The following is an 18,276-nucleotide window of genomic DNA, read 5'->3' as shown; positions in this document are numbered from 1 at the left end:
AAATATATAACTTCTAAAAATTTTATCATTGTTAGAACAATTAGAGTAATTATACCTAAGCAGGGGTGTGAGTTAATTATGATGGGCTAATATTCAAAAAATAAAATGAGAAAGGGTTGTACTGGGAGAAGGAGGAATGAAAGAATTTCTACAGTGGAGGAAAAGTGGGATAGGGGTGGTAGGCAATGCCTGAACCTTACTTTGACCGGAATTGGCTCAAAGAAGGAATAACATACTGTGTAAAGGAAGTTATTGAGGGGCCCTTGATTATGAGGACAGAATCTAAGCTCTGGTGACCCACGGGATCAGCAGGGAACCCAGCAATTAAGGTAGGGGGACAATGGAACAGGGCAAATATCCCCTGGGTGGCTTAAGGGAGGAAGGACAAAAGTTGGCCCCTGAGGGTTTGTATCAAAGTATGTGGGCTTGGGAAAAGTTAAGATAAACCCAAAGCTTTCCCTCTCTCTCACCTCTCCTCATTTTATTAATAAATACTTAAAACTCTGGCAAGACAATATTTTAATCATGAAAATATGCACTTAGTGGGGTATAAAACTAACCCTATGGGGAAGTAGAAGGGGGCAGGGAGAAAAGGAAGTTGGGATAGTGGATAGAGAGAAGTGGTAGCCAGAAGCAAAACACTTTTGAAGAGGGACAAGGTGAAAAGAGAGAGAAAAGGATAAATGAACAAAAAAAGCAGGATGGATGGAAATACAGTTAGTAATTATAATTGTGAATGGGATGAACTCTCATAAAACAGAGTGGATAGCAGGGTGTATTACATGATTTAGACACAAAGGGTAAAACTATAAGCAAAATTAGAGGAGTATGGAATAGTATACCTGGCAGATCTATAAATAATGGAAGAATTTATGACTAAACAAAAGAGAAAGAGCATTAGGAGCCACAAAATCATTACTATAACTACACTAAAGTAAAAATGGTTTTGCACAAACAAAACCAATGAACTAAAGATTAGAAGGAAAGCAGAATAAGGCAAGTAGATAGAGCCATGCCTAGAGGATAGAAGTCCTGGGTTAAAATTTAGACCCTTTCTAGCTGTGTGAACCTAACTTATGATTTGCATTTGAAACAATATTCAGTATTGAATCGAAGACAAGTTTAAAGGTTGTTTGTTTTTTTTTAAAGGCAAATAACTGGGAAAATAATGGTTAACGGATAGGAATGTTTTTAGAAAAAGAAACAAAAATTATTTAAGTCAAATGAAAAATTGTCCTAAATCACTGTTGATTATAGAGAAATGCAAATCAAAATAACTCTGGGGTATATCTCACACCTACTGGATTTTCCAACATGACAGAAGAAGAAAATGTTGGTGGGAATACAGGAAAATGGGGACACTTACAGGTTAATGATAGAATTGTGAACCAATCTAATCATTCTAGAGCGATCTGGAACTATGCTCAAAGGACTGAGCAACTGTGCACACCCTATGATGTATCAATATTACTACTGGGGGGGCAGCTGGGTAGCTCAGTGGATTGAGAGTCAAGCCTAGAGATGGGAGTTCCTAGGTTCAAATCTGACCTCAGACATGTCTCAGCTGTGTGACGTTGGGCAAGTCACTTGACTCCCATTGCCTAGTCCTTACTACTCTTCTGCAGTATTGACTCCAAGACAGAAGGTAAGGGTTTAAAAAAAAAAAAGTACTACTAGGGGGGAGGGAGGGAGAAAGGGAGGGGGAGAGGGAGAGAGAGAGAGAGAGAAGGGACGGGGGTTGAAGGTGGACTTACATATGTATAATATAGCGGCTCTTTTGGTGGTGGCAAAAAATTGGAAAGGGAAGGGATTTCCAACAATTAGGGAATGGCTGAATGAAGTGAGCAGAACCAGGAGAACATCATACATAGCAAAAGGAATAATATTTGATGATCAATTGTGAATAACTATGCTATTTTCAGCAATACAATGACCTAAGAGAAATTCAAAGAACTTATGATGAAAAATGCTATCTACTTCCAGAGAAAGAACTAATAAAAGTCTGAATACCAATCAAAGCATACTTTGAATAATATGGAAATGGGTTTTGTGTGATAATACATGTAAAACCCAGACTGAATTGCTTGCCAGCATCAGGAGGGGGGAGGGAAGAAGGGAGAGAGACAATTTGGATTATATAACTTTAGAAAACTCATGTGAAAATTTGTTATTAAAATTATTTTTTAATTTTTAAAAAAGATTGAGGTTGTCTGTCAAAATAGAAAAAGTTGTGATATACAAGGTTTAATTGTTGGCCTATGGATCATGGGATCAAATGGACAAAATCAATTTTTCAAACAACCACCAGAGGGAGTGTGAAAAGTTTCATTCATATTTGAATATTTGTTTTAACAATGGGGAACAGAAAACATTACATTTTTTCCTGCATTTACCTTTTAACAAGAAAGAGTTTAAAGATATTCAAGATGAATTACATCATTTTACAAACTGAGGCACAGAGAATTTGAGTGGTTTGCCAAAGTTCAAAAAGTTGGAGACCCGGTGCTAAAACTCCTATTTTCTTCAGACCACTGGCTTAAAAAAATTTAAATATTATTTTGTTAATCTGTAAATAGCTTCACATTACAAGATGTTTAATTCTTGGTGGAAATTATTTATTTATAGATCTCTGTCTAGTAAGAGGAAAGGAGGGAACAAGGAATCTCAAGATATATTTCTCCTTATTGGGGTCTTAAAACAGTATGGTTGTCTAGCTTTGGGGGTACAGTGTAAGGAAAATACTTGTTTCAGCTTGGCCTGAGCTGAATTGTCCTTTGGGATTTCTCCTATCTTCTAATTTCTGTGTGTGTACCATAAAGTCCACACACATACCTTATAGCTACAACTTAAAAATATATCACAAGAATTTTTAATTACATGATCATGAGTATAAAATTTTAAACATAGTATTTAGAGAAATCAATAAACTGAATTTTTATGATAGCTCATTAGATAACTTGAAACAAAACAAAAGAAATACTTAGAAAATTTCTTCTATTCCTAAAATCATATCTATTATAAAAATACTTTGACCATTTCTTTCAAAGCATAGCTTCAACCAAATTAAGTATAACGAGACTAGAGATGAGGGGTATAATCTAGTACATAGTAGCTATGTACTCATTTTATGTTGTGAGTAAATTACTAATACAGTACTGTGAATTTCTTTTAGTTTGCTTACTTTCTATAGGTAGTGGCTGGGTGCTACAGTGAATAGACTTATGCCTAAATAGAGGCAAGACAGCCCATGCTCAAATACAGCCTCAGAAACTTTAATAACTTTATGCCTGATGATTATATATTTTAAAACTCACTTGGAGTTAAAATAACTTGCCAATGGTTGCAACAACTAGTAATACAGCTTCTGTTCACAAGAGCACTAGACTTGCTTTCATTATCTACTTCAAAAATATTCTTGTAAAGGAAATCCTAATTAAATGCATTATTAAAGGGTGGAGTAAGAACAAAAGCATGCTAACAATTTGAGTAAAGCAGCTTATCTAACACATTCATTTGATGGTATGGACAAACCAAAATTCAGTGAGGAAAAACAACTTGCCAAGAATCACAAAAAAATCTAGCAGAAGCTAAAATACAACATATATATCGACTCCTAAGATCTGTGCTCTTTCTAATTATTTTTACTTTTAACATAAATTTAATGAGGAAAAAGTTTGACTTGATACTTACCATTAGTAAGAACAACATAAAATGTCCCTAGGTATGTCAATTTATAAAATATAGTTTTAAGAAAGACTCACTGTAATGTTTTCCAAATCAAGGTGTTTGTTGTGTACAGTTTCACAGAGTCGCCGGATTTTTTCTTTAATTTTGTTCATGTCCTTTTCATTCAGTAGCTTCGATGATGAAGCATCTTGTTCCAGCTCCAGAAGTCGGATCATAAGGTCTAGACTAGCTCTATCAAGATCCATGTTCAAACGGTCTCTACTTAATATATACATAAGAGCTGCTGTACAAAGGGACAAATTCTTTAAAAAAAAAAAAAGAATGTTTTAAGTAACATGCCAATTTTGAGCAAATTAGGCAAAAATTCTAAGTATAGCATATCAATATTTGGAAAAATACATAAAAGTCTGAACTGATTTAATATGTATGAAGAAATTTTAGTTCATAATTAACCAGAATTTTATAATGTCACACATTGGAATCTTTGAAATTTTTATTGCAATTATCTCAAAATCCTTCAGGATACAAAAGATTAAATGATTTTTTAAAATTTCCTTCACTGAAGTGTGGAAATTAAGTTAAATGTTTTGCTTCACCGTTTGTTATGGGTTAAAGATTTGGAAGAAAATGCAAATAAATATATCAGCTAAATATTATCATTTGGAAAAAAACAAACTACATTTTTATCTTTATTAAAAGACTTTTTCACCCTGGGAAGGTGGTTAACAACCCCCACGACCGCCTTCTCTCTCTGAAAAATAATGGCTGTTTCTATCCATATAAAATTTAAGATCAAATACAACTTAATATGGCTAGCTAGCATATACCTGCAGCCTCTAACTCCTCTCTCCTTTCCCAAAGAATTCAATTCTGGCCTTTTCTCTTGCCCTTATACCTAGGGAGCTTAAAAAATCTCCATAAATCTTCACTCAGACTCTAAGATCCCAATTCCTCAGTTTCCTTAAAATCCTACTGCCTCAGAAACAAACAGAATGGACATACACTGGATCTTACCATAATCTAAAATTTAAAACCCTGAAATTCCTTTACCTGACCATAACTGCTACCATTCCATCTCTCCCTATGGCTTCTTCCTTTCTAAATGAATTCTTCATTCTTATCCAAAGGGCCAATTTTTCCTCCATGGCAGTATTTTCTTATGACACTAACCCTACTCTGACTTTACTTCCCTCCAATTCTTGACCTCTTTTTACAAATCTTCTACTCTTAACTGCTGAGCATATCTTGCTAAAACTTACCACTTGGATTATTTCCATCACTAGACTCCTTCCCTCCTACTCAAATGTTGTTATAGGAGTAGAATATAAGTCATACAACACAATCTGACTGATTCTGGTACATTTAAAAATCATCACATCCAACTTCAACCAGGCTGGCCTTCATTGCAGCAAGGTAATTCTTTTATTCTTCCTAATTAATCTTTCAACCAAGGAACTGCTAAATAGATCCACTGCAAATTGGTTTGTCTCAAGTATGTCCTCATTGTGGCAAGGCAGTCCTTTGATATTTACCTAATCAATTCACTAACATTTACTAGAGGGCTCTTCCCAAACGTTTCATCCTTTCTCAAACCTCCTTGGATCTTCCTTTTCCACCCACTCTGTCTCATTTCAATTTGCCATGAGCTCCTTTCTCATCTTCTCACATCATTCATGAAACCTCTTTCATACCAGTCTTACATAAAGAAGTGGCCCTTCTCCTTGCCAAGGTAAATTGTGTCTGACTTTGTCCTCCCATTTAAGGTTTCCTTTTCATAAAAAACAACAACAAAACAACAACAACAACAACAACAACACCTTACTTTGAATTGATAAGTTCCAAGGCAGAAAAGCAGTAAGGGCTAAATAATTGGGGTTAGTTAAGTGGCTTGCCCAGCATCATAAAGCTAGGATGCATCTGAGGTCATATTTGAACCCAGGACAAGGCCTGGTCTTCAGGCCAGGCTCTCTATCCACTGAGTCACCTAGCTGTTTTCTGGGCAAAGATACTGTAATGATTTGTCAATTCCTTCTCCAACTCATCTGACAGAGGAGGCAAAAAGGGCTAAGTGACTTGCCTAGGGTCACACAGAAGTATCAGGGGCCAAATTTGAATTACAAATGATTCTAAGATCTAATCTCTCTACTGACCTCTAGACTTATCAAACAAGATACCCCAGGCTTAAATTTAGCATATCCAAAACGGATTTCATTCCCCTTCCATACTTTCCTATTGCTGTCCAAGACATTCTGGCTCCCAACCCAAGAATCCTGACTCCTCATTCTCTCTTATCTCACATCCAAACACTCACCACATTAGTTCTACCTTTGAAATTTCTCTTGTACATGTCCAAACCGGCCCCTCTTCCACACTTCTCTATTTCTGTCAAAAAAAAAACCACAACCATTCTTGCAATCTTCTAAGTTCATAGACATGGCATTATCCTAGAATCCACCTCCACATCTCTCTTCCTACCCCTTTCTCTTTATCACACAACTCCCACCTTAGTTCAGGTCTTCATTACATCCTGCCTAGATTTATTGCAGCTGTCTCTTAATTGGTTACAATGCCTCAAGTTTCTCCATCTTCTACCAAAAAACTTTTCCTTAAAAGCGTATCAGGTCAGAAAGCATGTCACTTCTTTACAATACCAACTGCATTAGCTTAAAATACAAACTCCTATAATCTTTCACCAACCCCTCTTTCCAGCCTTTTTTCTGTTCCTCAGTTATTACATTCTAACTCTCAGCTCCCCATGCCTATCCCATTCATTCTATTTCTATCTCTGATGCTGAATGCAATAACTGATACACAGGAGGCATTTAATACTTACTAATTACTTGAAATAAATGTTTGGGTTTTCTTTATACACTATCAAAATCTATGATTTTACTAAGATGAAGCATATCTTAAAAATCAATGATCTTATCTATTTGACATATTCTAACACTAAGGCTAACCGACCCACTTACCCTACACATTAATGACTAGATTCTATATTTAGGACCTTATCTAATCCCAACTGCCAATTTTAACTTTAAGTGTCATATACTGATAGAGATAGAAAATCACTGCACTAAAGTTCAAGGCAGTCTAAGGATGAATAGTTTAAAGAGATAAACAGAGGAGAGTTAAAGCTAGCTAGTATAAGCACAGTAAATCATTTTCAGTCTTAACTAGTCATGAAATAGCTCAGGTTCTTAATGTCAATCTGACCTCAAAAAAAAAAAAAGTTAACTTTAGAGGATTTTTAACTGGCTTAGTATTAATTTTCTGTTGTTGTTGGCAGGGAGAAGTACAAAAAATGAAGCCACTTGTGTCAGCTAAATGAGTTTGAAAAGATGTATCATATGAGAGAATATATTAGGTCTTGCAAATTCCTAAACTATTTAATGGTATAGATTCTCAGATCTTCAACCTGCCCAAGTGTCTCACATTAGCTTAAAAAATTCAACAAAATGTCTGGATTGTATGCATGGCTCTGTTCTGTGGACTTTGGAGCATACAATACAGGATCTACCCACAAGAATCTAGAATGTAGGCCCACATTTTTATGATGTTTTTGTGGTACATAACTAAAGCAACAGAATCTGAATCAAAGGCAGCACTCTTTGTATTAGCAAAGAACTGGAAATAGAGTATTAGTCCATTGATTCTGGAAGGACTTGACCAGTATATCATATGAATGTAATGGAATATTACTATTATCTGTAAGAAATAATCAGAAGAAACATGGGAAAACTCAAACGAATTGATTTAAAGTAACCAGAACAAGGGGGAAATATATATATATAATAATGACATTATAAATGGGAAAAACACCACCACCATCAGAACAATCTAACTAAATGTTATGAAATTTTAATTAGCAAGCTTGGATCCAAAGAATAAATATAAAAAGGGTGTCTATGGAACATGTCATTAATGTTAAACTTGTTGGTTTTACTAAGTACTTTTCCTCCCTTCTTTGTTATAAAGGATGACTCTCTGGGAAGGGTGGTTTGAGAAGGATACAGTAAGAAATGTGTATAATATTTTTAATAATCATCTAACATTTTGTATAAAACAAAACTTTTTTGTTTGTTATGGCTTAGATTTGTGATTCTGTCGATATAGAGAATTTCACAGAGATCAAGAAACTCTTTCCACTGAGGCAGCATAGCAACTCATCTATAACTACAGAAGTATCTGTTATGGTACTAAGGTTACAAAATTTACTAGCCCCTCTAGAAATCATGGCTCATATCATCTCAAAAGAAGATATTACATTTGAAATAACTAAGTCAGAAGATGAAAATATTTAAAATATTCTACTGTTGTACTTTCTTTCTTCACCTTTGAAAGCAAGAGCTTCTTCTCTGGGATGTTAAGATTTCCTAGTTGCCATAAGCAAAAGAATTTATCACTAAATGGCCAATCTTTGTGGGAATGCAGCTCTCTGGGCTTATTCATTCTGCTATTAGACACATAAGTGCAAGTGCTTGATCTGCTGGCAAAGCTTTCAAAAACCTTGATGCCATGATAATTTGCTACAATTTTTAGAAAATTACTGGCAACCTCTCTCCAAATTTTGTCTATTTAAAATAAAATTCATTAAAGATATAAACCTATGCCTGCACAAATTAGCAAGTAATCATTTTCTTGTAAAAGTATTCAAATCACTAGTCCAGAAATTGTAGAAAATTTTTACTTAATTGAAATTTACCTATACACTTCAATAAAAAATTACACCTTGAAATTACTCACTTGGAATAATGCTTTCCCCCTCTCACCCCCACCCCCAGATTAAAAGTTATTTGTCTAATAGCTGATGTGATTTCTTTCTAGGTTACTTACATTGGAGAATTTGGACATGGAAGAGACTACAAAGATCACAGTTGAGAAAATTGAGGTCAGGGAGAAGCAATTCGCCTTAGGATAGAAATTGAGATAATGGAAGATCTGGGATTTCAACATAGGACCTGTAACTCCAAATCTCAAATTCTTTTCATATATTAACAATGCTACTTATTAAAATCGTAGCATCTATTTTAAGTTACACTTTTCTTTTCCCCCCTGCCCCTTCCATAGATCAATTAGACTTAAAAACAATGTCTTATATAACTAGAATAATGTTTTAAAAGGAGTCATTAATACTTGTATTTTACAGATGAGAATGAGGGCAAGGGAGGGGAAAAGATTGTTTTCTGAGATCCATTAGTTATCTAGTGGAAGGATGAAGACCTAAACTTAGATCTTCAAAGCTCCAAACTTAGTGCTCTTTCTACTACACCAAAGGTTTAGTACAGCTCCAGAGTAGTCGCCAAACAGACTAAAATGTAATTGGGGAATAATTATCAAAATGAATATAATGTTAATATGTTGTTTTGAGTTTAATATCACTGCCCTACCTCATGTCTTTCATAAGTGAATAAACTTCTAAAGAAAAAATGTATATACAGTGTTTTAAGATTTGCTAAGTACCTTATGCATTATTTCATTTTAAAGATTAGGTTACCTCATTTTACCAATTAGGTTACATGACTTGAACATGGTCATACAGCTAATGCAGAGATTAGATTGAAACTCAAATTTCTCTGATTTCAAGCTTTTTTCTCTAAGTACTCACTATGCCACATCTATTTCCTAATTTTGTTTTAGAGATATAGCAGTCTAGTAAGGTATGCCTCATAGTCTCTTGATCTTGTCTGAATTGTCTTGGGTCTTTAATCAAATTATCCATAAGTACTTATAGTATAGCTTCTTATATAAAGTAACCATCTCAGAAAAATTATTTAGTATGACAACAATTATCCATGGAATGAACAAGACAATAAAACTCAATTAACTGAAACCAAATGTCTATTTTTTAGCTATTCTACGTTGTTAGGCAAGAAGCCAGTAACCAAGCTGAAAAATAGGGGCTTACCACAAAAACAAGCTTCTAAGCTATGTCCTAGGGATCAACAGTCTTATTTTTTGCAACTAAAATACTATAGAGCAAAAGCTATAGGGTAATAATTGTGATGCACCTGCAAGATTCTATGTCAAAGATTAATTAAAAATTAATTGCTTATAAACTATTATTATATGGCAGTAAAGCATCCCAGTATACTCTAGAAAGCTGCCAACAATAAAATCTAAAACAAAAATGGATTCTCTAGTTAAAATAAAATTAAGAAGAAAATTTTAACATGGTTAACACAAATTTAACCATGCCTATACTGTCAATTCCACATCACAATTAAATACAAGAATAGGAGGCTTTGTATATAATATGGCATATGAAAAGGTGGCCAGGAGCAATCCATTATTGCTCATACTCACACCTGTATCTCTGTCTGAGCAAAGTATCACCTTTCCTATTTGCATTCAGCAATTCTTTCCCCCATAGCTAGGCACAAAAAATGCGTATGGCACACATTTGGTCCCTAGGACTATTTTCCAGACTAACAGATAAATATAATTACCAAGAAAAATGTTTATATATGAGAAGCCACATAGGAAGAAAATTTGAAACAGAAAAACTTAAAAACAAATGTTAGAAACAAGCAAATTTAAAGATACCAGATCTTAGAAAATTAAAATACCTGGTGGTGCTGTGAATCATCCAGTGTTTTAAAAACCATGGCTACCATCCCATGTGCTCTCAGGTGCATTCGGAAACCGGGCATGGCGCATTTAGTCGCCAAGCTAATAACACTGTAAGAAAATAAGCTATATAAAGTAAATATTACAAACACTTGATTCCATTAAATATAGATTTTTAATGTTCTGAATGCACAAAACATAAGTTATCAAACATATTTACTGAGTAGCTATTATTTGTAAATCACTAAAATGGATCATTTATATAAATGGATACAGGAAATGCATTCCTTTGGTACAAAAAATGGCTATTCAGTACTAGTGACCCAGTCCCACAAATATCTTGGTTTTCATGACACTCCATTTATATGGTTTTCCTAATTACTTAAGTCTATCTCTTTTGCTGGCTGCCCATCCTATCTGTGAATATCATATATGTACTCTTAAAAGTCTTGACATCAACCTTTTTTGGTTTCATAAATTTAGAGCTGTAAGAGACCCCAGAAGTTATCTAATGCCCTCATTTTACTGAAGCTGGGGATTTAAAGCAGGTACTTGACCCAAGATCTCTCATTCAAAATCTGGCAATATTTTTTCACTACACCACATTGCTTCTATACAGATGAATACCAAATATATTCTGGATCTTTCATTCCACTTCCAAAAGGTCCCTTAAAAAGTCCATTTTGCAACTCTAATTTTATGATTCTCCAATTTCTAGCTTCTAAGTCTATGATCCAATTATCATTTGTTTTCAAGTCCTATGCAACTCAACTTATCTTTGTAGTTTTCAACTGTATTATATAACACATTGCAGTCAAATTAGCCTATTGTCCAATTTTCTTATCCTGAGTAGCTCAAACTGGGGTGTGTCCCTGTTTTTAACCTCCCCCCCTCATGGGCAGAGTAAGTGTCTTTGAATTATTAATATAGGAAGCTGAATACCGTTACTGTTTACTGAATAGAATTCTTTTTTTAAAGCACTATGTGCATATACTTCATTATTCCTAACGTATATTGCCATGTTAAAGTTACTTATATTAGGTGAAGTGGTTCAGTGTTTTAAGAGTCAGGCCTAGAGATGGGAGGGTCCTGGGTTCACATCTGGCCTCAGTTACTTCCTAGCTGTGTGAGTAAGTCCTGGTAAGTCCCCCACAGCCTTGGACCCAATACCCAGTATCGATTCTAAAATGGAAGGTAAGGGTTTAAAATAAAATAAAAAAACTTGTTTCCAGGTAGAAGAAAAACATATCTAATAATAAAATGTGTTGAGAAAGGATATGTCTTAGTTCTTCCCCAAAACTTAGGAATTTCAATTATGAATTAAATGAGAGACATTTGGTCCACATGTGTAAAATTTAGCAGGAAAGACTAATTATAGAAACTTAGTGGATTGCATTCTACTACTGACCACAGTGCTCCTATAGTGCAATTGTGGCCTTCTATTAATCATGTCAAAGATTCTCCTCTAACATTAATCAAAAATCAAGCTAGACACTTAATGCTGGGTTTCCTTTCATCAGCAGTTTCAGGATCTAATAGAAAGTGTTCTTTGTGCATGTTTCCAGCTAGACCATGGAACTAAGGTGAACTGCTAGAGTAGAGCTATGAGCTTACAAAGACGGATGGGCTGCCTTTAAGTCTCTGCCATCGGTGAGTTAAAGGCAAGACTACAGAGGCAGGAGAATATAGTCCTATACAAGTAAAACCTGACCAACAATTCTCTTGACATCACCCAACGAATAATCATTCATCCTGTTTCAGTAATTCCAATGAGAGGAAATCAACTCCCTCCAAAGGATAGTACCATTTCACTTTTTAAGACCATTCTAACTATTAGCAAGTTTTATACTTACAAGTCTAAACAGGAGTTTGTATATTTTTAATTCATTGCTACTTAGGAAAGTCAGAAATTTCTCATTAACTGCCTGCCCTACCACCACCAAAGTGTTAAAAAAATTCCAACACCCATTATATTAAAAAAATAACGAAAATGTCTTAATAGGTTTTAGATTCTAAAATATTTGGACTATATTCCAATGCAGATTATAAAGCTGTCCTCCCCCCCCCCCCCCCCACCACCACCACCACAATGAAGACTATTCCATCTAATCTGATGAGTTATTTATCAACCACAATGGCAATTTCATTCAAATTTGATAAAAATCAATTAAATTATGTCTGATTATACTTGACATTTATATAACACATTTGGGTTTATAAAGTACTTTTTATACAGCATCTCATATCGTCCTGTGACTACTATAAAGGTAACATAGGATTATTCTTATTAACAGATGAAGAAACTGAGGCTTGGGTTTAAAATATTTGCTCATGGTCCCACATCTAATTGATGTTAGAGAAGATTTAAAGAGTTATCTGTTGGTTCATTAATTTAACCTAATTTAGCAGAATACTTGTTATTATCAAGCATACTTTGTGAATAAAGATCCAGATTACCAACCATCTGTTAGTGTTTTATTGCTAAAACTCCAGAATAGAATTCTAAAGTTTGAAAGTTTTAGGAGAAAATTTAGCATCCTCTCCCTATCTCCAGGTGTGATCAAGATTACATAGTTTTAATCAGTGGCAGAGATAAACTGGGCACTACATTTTATCTAACCTCTCACCCTTATAAACAAAGTAGACAGAAACCTGTATCTCTAAAATTGGGGGGGGGGGGGGAGGGGGGGATGAGATGGTACATTATAAAGATCTAACAAAGCAGGGAGGTTGGGGGATCATCTAACAGGATATGCCACCTAAATCTACATAATGAGATACAGAAACAACTAAGATGAAGAGAAAACTCTTACCTAAGGCAACGTGTGTTTAGAGGCTGTGTGCTCTTTAAGCCACTTAACAAATACTCAATATCATCAGTGAACTCCTGATTTTCACCAAATTCCACTACATCGTTGAAGTGCTTCACATGCTGAACAACAGTATATAACTGAAAGAAAATAATTTCAATGGTGTTGGTTTCTTTTGCAACTAGAAAACAGGGATTTTTTTTAACAGTATAAAACTAGGTTTTTGATTAAAAAAATTGTATAATGTATTACTTTTAGAGTTCTTTATAAATTGGTTCATAATACAACTTTGAAAGCAAAAAACAAATGTATTATAAAATACTGAAGGATGAAGGACAAGTTTTATTTTTGTTACATGTTTTATGAATGTTTCTATTCAGGGTACCAAATAAGTATCTGTGATAAAGATAAGGCCAATGAATATCTATATCCAAAAATCCCTCATCTAAAATAAAATCATACACATCTGCTTACTTCTTTGTCTTCTTTCCTACATTTCAATGCAGTTACTATTTCTTGGTAGGGTTGAGTAGGTATCGTCACAGTTTTTATTACTTTGGGTGGTGGTGCAGGAGCCTTAAAAACTCCATCATCTCTCTGAATTGCCTCCTTTGAAGAAAGCCTCACCTATTAATAAAAAGGTATTGAATTAGCTGTTCTAAGCATGTACATACATATAGAGTAACACCACACTTATCCGGAACTTAAGTTATCCGGCAATCTCACCCATCTGAAACACAGAAGAGAAACAGGAAGCAAAAAAGGCCTCTAAGCAGCTAAAACAAATATTATGAAGTCCATGCACTAAGTAAAGCTCATGCACTTTACTAATGAACGGCCCTTAAACTCAGCACCTATTTAGTCTTATATTACACAGAATTTTAATTACTTTGGTTATCTGGTTTCCAAGCCCAAAACAAATTAGAAGCACCAAATAGAAGGGATAAAAAGGAGTTGCTACAGAAAGACACATCAATTGTATCAAGAAATGAAAGCTGAGAGCAAGTGAATAAGAAAAAAATCTATTAAAAAAAAATTCGGCCACAAATGGCAACTATAAAGAAAAATGCTTATTTCAAGAGTTCCAAATAGATAGAATTTTACTATTAATTATAGAACATAAATATGTTGATAGGGAATATCTGAATTATTCTTTCTGAAAAACCATCAGGATAGTCCTTTACAAATAGGTTTCAACTTCTAAAAAAAGTTTGAAATTAGGCCACTATTACTGAAATAGAGGAAGCCTAATTTAATATTTGGAAGACAGCATTGCAATAAATAAATAACTCCAAGGGGGAGGGGGGGAGAAAGAATGTGTGATTTAATTATTGATTCTGTGGTAGTCATTTCATATCTGAAAGATTTTGTCTTCCACATCACTCATTGCATCACAAACAAAAGCTGTCCAATTTGGAGACATTTAGTATTTTTTATTTTCCCATAACACCCTAAACCCAATATTCCCAAAATATCCACAGAATATAATGGAATCAATGGGGGGATAGGGGGTGAAACATAAACATGTACATTAATTTCAAATGAATGGTTAATTCATTAGAAACTTCAAAATATAAACATCATTTACAATGGCACTAAAAAATTTAAAAAGTATTCATTAATTCATGTATGTTTCCTGTGATTACTTCTATATTTTTTAGATTTATTGAAGTATTACCCTATATAGTTTTCTAAATTTCTTTTAAAATTTGATTCCTTCTCTTTAATTTCTCATTCAATATTCATATGGTCTGAGGTAACCATACCATGATTAAAGATGAACAAAGATTAAGGCTACTTACTGCGACACTTTGAGTTTTCAATACTGGTGGGGCTGGAAGTTCCTCCGATTCTGGATGGTTCCAATGTCTAGCATTATATACAGCTTTTGTAGGTGACTAAAAACAAAGCAAGAAGAAATAATCATGTTTCCATGTTAGTGTTTGTAAGTGAACTTCACAATTCAATAATTATTTGAGGGGTTCCTAAGGGAAATAAAAAGATAAGTAAAAAAATTGTCCTTGCCTTCAATGAACTTAGAATTTAGTAAAGGGCCAATTTTTAAAAAACACACAGTTATGCACTGGTTTGGATTAAGGGTGAGTACTTTAAAAAGGAAGGAATGTGAGAAGGCTGGAAAGGAGGTATTTCATCAATAAAATGACAGAACAGAGTTGTGTATACAGGAAAGATTGAATTTGGATGAGAAGCTAGAGGTAGACAAAACAGTTTGGTGGGTATTCTAATAACTGAAGAAGTAGAATGAACACTGGTCTACTATTCAGAAGACTTGGTTCTCCAAACTTTTAGTTTTCATATTATAAGATAAGAAAAGAAATTGCAAATATAGATAATGTGATAGTACTGGGAGAAGAAAATAAATGATATCACTAGCAACTGAAGTAAAATCACAGTAACTCAAGGTTAAAAGGGACCTCAGAGACTAAGATCAACCTGTATCTGTGAAAATGCCCCTTACCAAGTAGACAATTAACCTTGCATCTTTTCTTCATAGAATTCCAATGAAGGGGAATTCAACTTGTCTTAAGATGGTATATTCCAATTTTAGATAATTCCAGTCATTTAGAAGGTCCTATCCACATTACATGTGTGTGTATATATATACACACATATATATATACATACACACACATACATACACCTAATGTGGAGATACACACACACACACACACACACACACACACACACACACATACACACACACACACACACACACCTAATGTGGATAGGACCTTTTGTATTCTCTACAACTTCTACCCAACTGTCCTTTCAGGTCAAATAACATAAGTCATTAACCCATTTTGCACATAAGGGTTCTAAGTATACTTTAAGATAGTAAATATTAAAAATACAGACACAAAAAGTGGTAGCAGACCCAACACAGGGCAAATTTTGGAGACTTAAGCAGCAGATGGTCAGGATCGCTCAGGGATAGACAAGTCTTTGGTTAGACGTCCATGGGTGAAAAGATAATGAAGGCAGGCAGATTAGGGAGCCAAATAAAACTGTAGGTTAAATTGAACAAAGAGTAGATTAGGATGGGAAGAGACTTGAACCAGGAAGACCCACCAGCAGGCTATTGTGGGTGATCAAGGTATGAGGTAATGGAGCTCTGCATTAGAGTGATGGCATATCACAGAGAAGGAGACACCCAAAAGATGCTGCACAGGTAAATTCAAAAGATAGAGAGATAGCAGAGGTTTAGAGTAAAGATAATGAGGGTTGTTTTTTTTTTTTAATATCTAGTTCAAGATGTCTGAAAGCTCCCCCCCACCCCACCCCCAAGCCTGGAAAGGCAGCTGGAGATGCAAAATCAGAGGTCAGCAAAGAAATTGAAGCAGGAAGAATATTTTTGAAAATTATCAGCTTAAAGATAGCAATAAAATTCAGGGGAGATGATGAGATAGCCAAATGAAATAATAGAGAAGAGGACCCACAACAGTTAGAGGATGTGATATGGATGAGGATCCAGCAAGAGAGAGAGCAAGGGTCAGACAGATAAGAGAGAGCAGTGTCCTGAAATTTTAGAGAAGAGGAGAGAATGATGAAGGTAAGTAGGCTCAGATGAAATGAGGGTAGTTTATAGGAAGTTGAGAGTGATCTTATTGAGTGAATTCAGTATCCAAAGTGTGACCATGTTAATAAGTGGCTGACAAGGAAAAGTAAGTTATATCATTAACATGGATGATGCAAGTCATTAAGGATCATGTATCTACTTGAGAGGCAGCATGGTCTAACGGAAACAATCCGAAACATCAGGAGATGCAGATTTTTGTTTCTTCTATGTCTCAAATGAAATCTCTTAACCAGTTCCCACCATTTTCATCAATTAATTGAAAAAAAAAAACTGTAGTAGAATATACCTTATATTATCTAAAGTAACTCTAAAGTTCTATAATGACTTCTTATAAGTGGCACTATAGAAAAATTCTCAGGATGAATTGGCTTCAGTTACTTGAAAAGTTACAGTGTTAAATAATTTGTAAACAGGAACATTCCCTTCTAAAACCAAGTTATTTTCTCTTCTGGCATCAAACCTAAGTACAAAACATGTACTTGTAACAAGGAGGAACACTTGTGAATATACTGAATAAACTATTAAAGTTCCAAAATATCAGGCATGAGTCAAAAAAGGCATATATTTTATTAGACTATACTTGGAATCTATATTTCTATCTTGATAAGACTATCTATATTAATATATATTATTCTATATAAATACATGGGCAAGGGAATGGCTGAAAAGGAGTAACATTTGATGACAAGATGTGATCAAATGTTTGAAGGGCTTTCTTGTAAGTAAAGAATTACATTTATTCTGATTGACTCTAGAAGCAATAGGAGGAAAAATGGGTAGAAATTCCATGAAGTCAATTTAATGGCAGAAAAATTTCTCAACATTAAAGTTGTATAAAAGTAGAATTGCCTATCTTGAGGGGCAGTAGGTCTTTGAAGTCATCCAAGCAGAGCCTGGAATTCCTTTCTTTCAGTTATAGATGGGAATAGATGGAACCTCAAGCCCTTTCCAAATGTTATGATATATAAACACATATACTACAAACATATACACGTAGGCAGAGAGACTAAATAACACTATCAACAAACACTATCTTTAGTCACTAAGTCCATGCAACTTATAATACAGTCATCTTTAGCAATATAACTTAGATATGATATAACAAGGACAGAGATGTGAGATGAATGACAATACAATACGGTTATTTTAAACTGGCTAAACGACCAGACCCAAAGATCACTGTCAATCTTGGAGCAAGGTCTTCAGTGAATTATCATGAGTTTCAGCTTCATTCCTATTCACGTCAATATTTACATTAATATTTATGATCAATACAAAGACAGATAGAATACGAAATAACAAGGAAGAAAAAAAAAGCTAATGCATTGAATAACACCATTTTAAGTGATGACAAACCTTCCTTCTCTTGGTGTCCATTTCCTCATCTCCAAAATGGCTAACCAGATATCTTCTGAGTGTTTTTCAAACTTTTAATTTATAAATCCTTACCTTCTGTCAAGCAAGAGCTGAAGAGCAGTAAGGGCTAGGTATTGGGGGTTGTCAACTTGCCCAAGGTCAGAGTGTCTCTGATGCAATATTTGAATCCAGGATCCCTCCAGTCTCTAGGCCTGACTGTCAATCCAGTGAGCTACCTGGCAGTCTTATATTTGT

The 18,276-nt window shown here is 34.5% G+C and overlaps 1 protein-coding gene across 6 annotated transcripts in view; it reads right to left on the bottom strand.

Annotated features, from left to right (window-relative positions):
• Positions 1-18,276, bottom strand: part of WAPL (WAPL cohesin release factor) — an 89,527-nt gene that overhangs the window by 16,010 nt on the left and 55,241 nt on the right. For 5 of the 6 annotated variants that reach the window (XR_459882.3, XM_007478038.3, XM_016426767.2 and 2 more), the window contains 5 exons: positions 14,870-14,965; positions 13,542-13,694; positions 13,071-13,207; positions 10,257-10,368; positions 3,762-3,989 (listed from right to left, as the gene is read on the bottom strand). Coding sequence is in view for 5 of the 6 variants with exons in the window: in XM_007478038.3 (XP_007478100.1) it covers positions 3,762-3,989; positions 10,257-10,368; positions 13,071-13,207; positions 13,542-13,694; positions 14,870-14,965 (726 nt within the window). In the remaining variant the exon portion in view is untranslated. The remainder of the gene's footprint in view (positions 1-3,761; positions 3,990-10,256; positions 10,369-13,070; positions 13,208-13,541; positions 13,695-14,869; positions 14,966-18,276) is intronic. The other variant, XM_007478041.3, reaches the window with a different exon arrangement.

Source organism: Monodelphis domestica, chromosome 1 (assembly GCF_027887165.1).
Source record: "Monodelphis domestica isolate mMonDom1 chromosome 1, mMonDom1.pri, whole genome shotgun sequence".
NCBI lineage: Eukaryota > Metazoa > Chordata > Mammalia > Didelphimorphia > Didelphidae > Monodelphis > Monodelphis domestica.
Note: the sequence above shows the minus strand (reverse complement) of the source record. Positions and strands in the feature narration are given on the sequence as shown.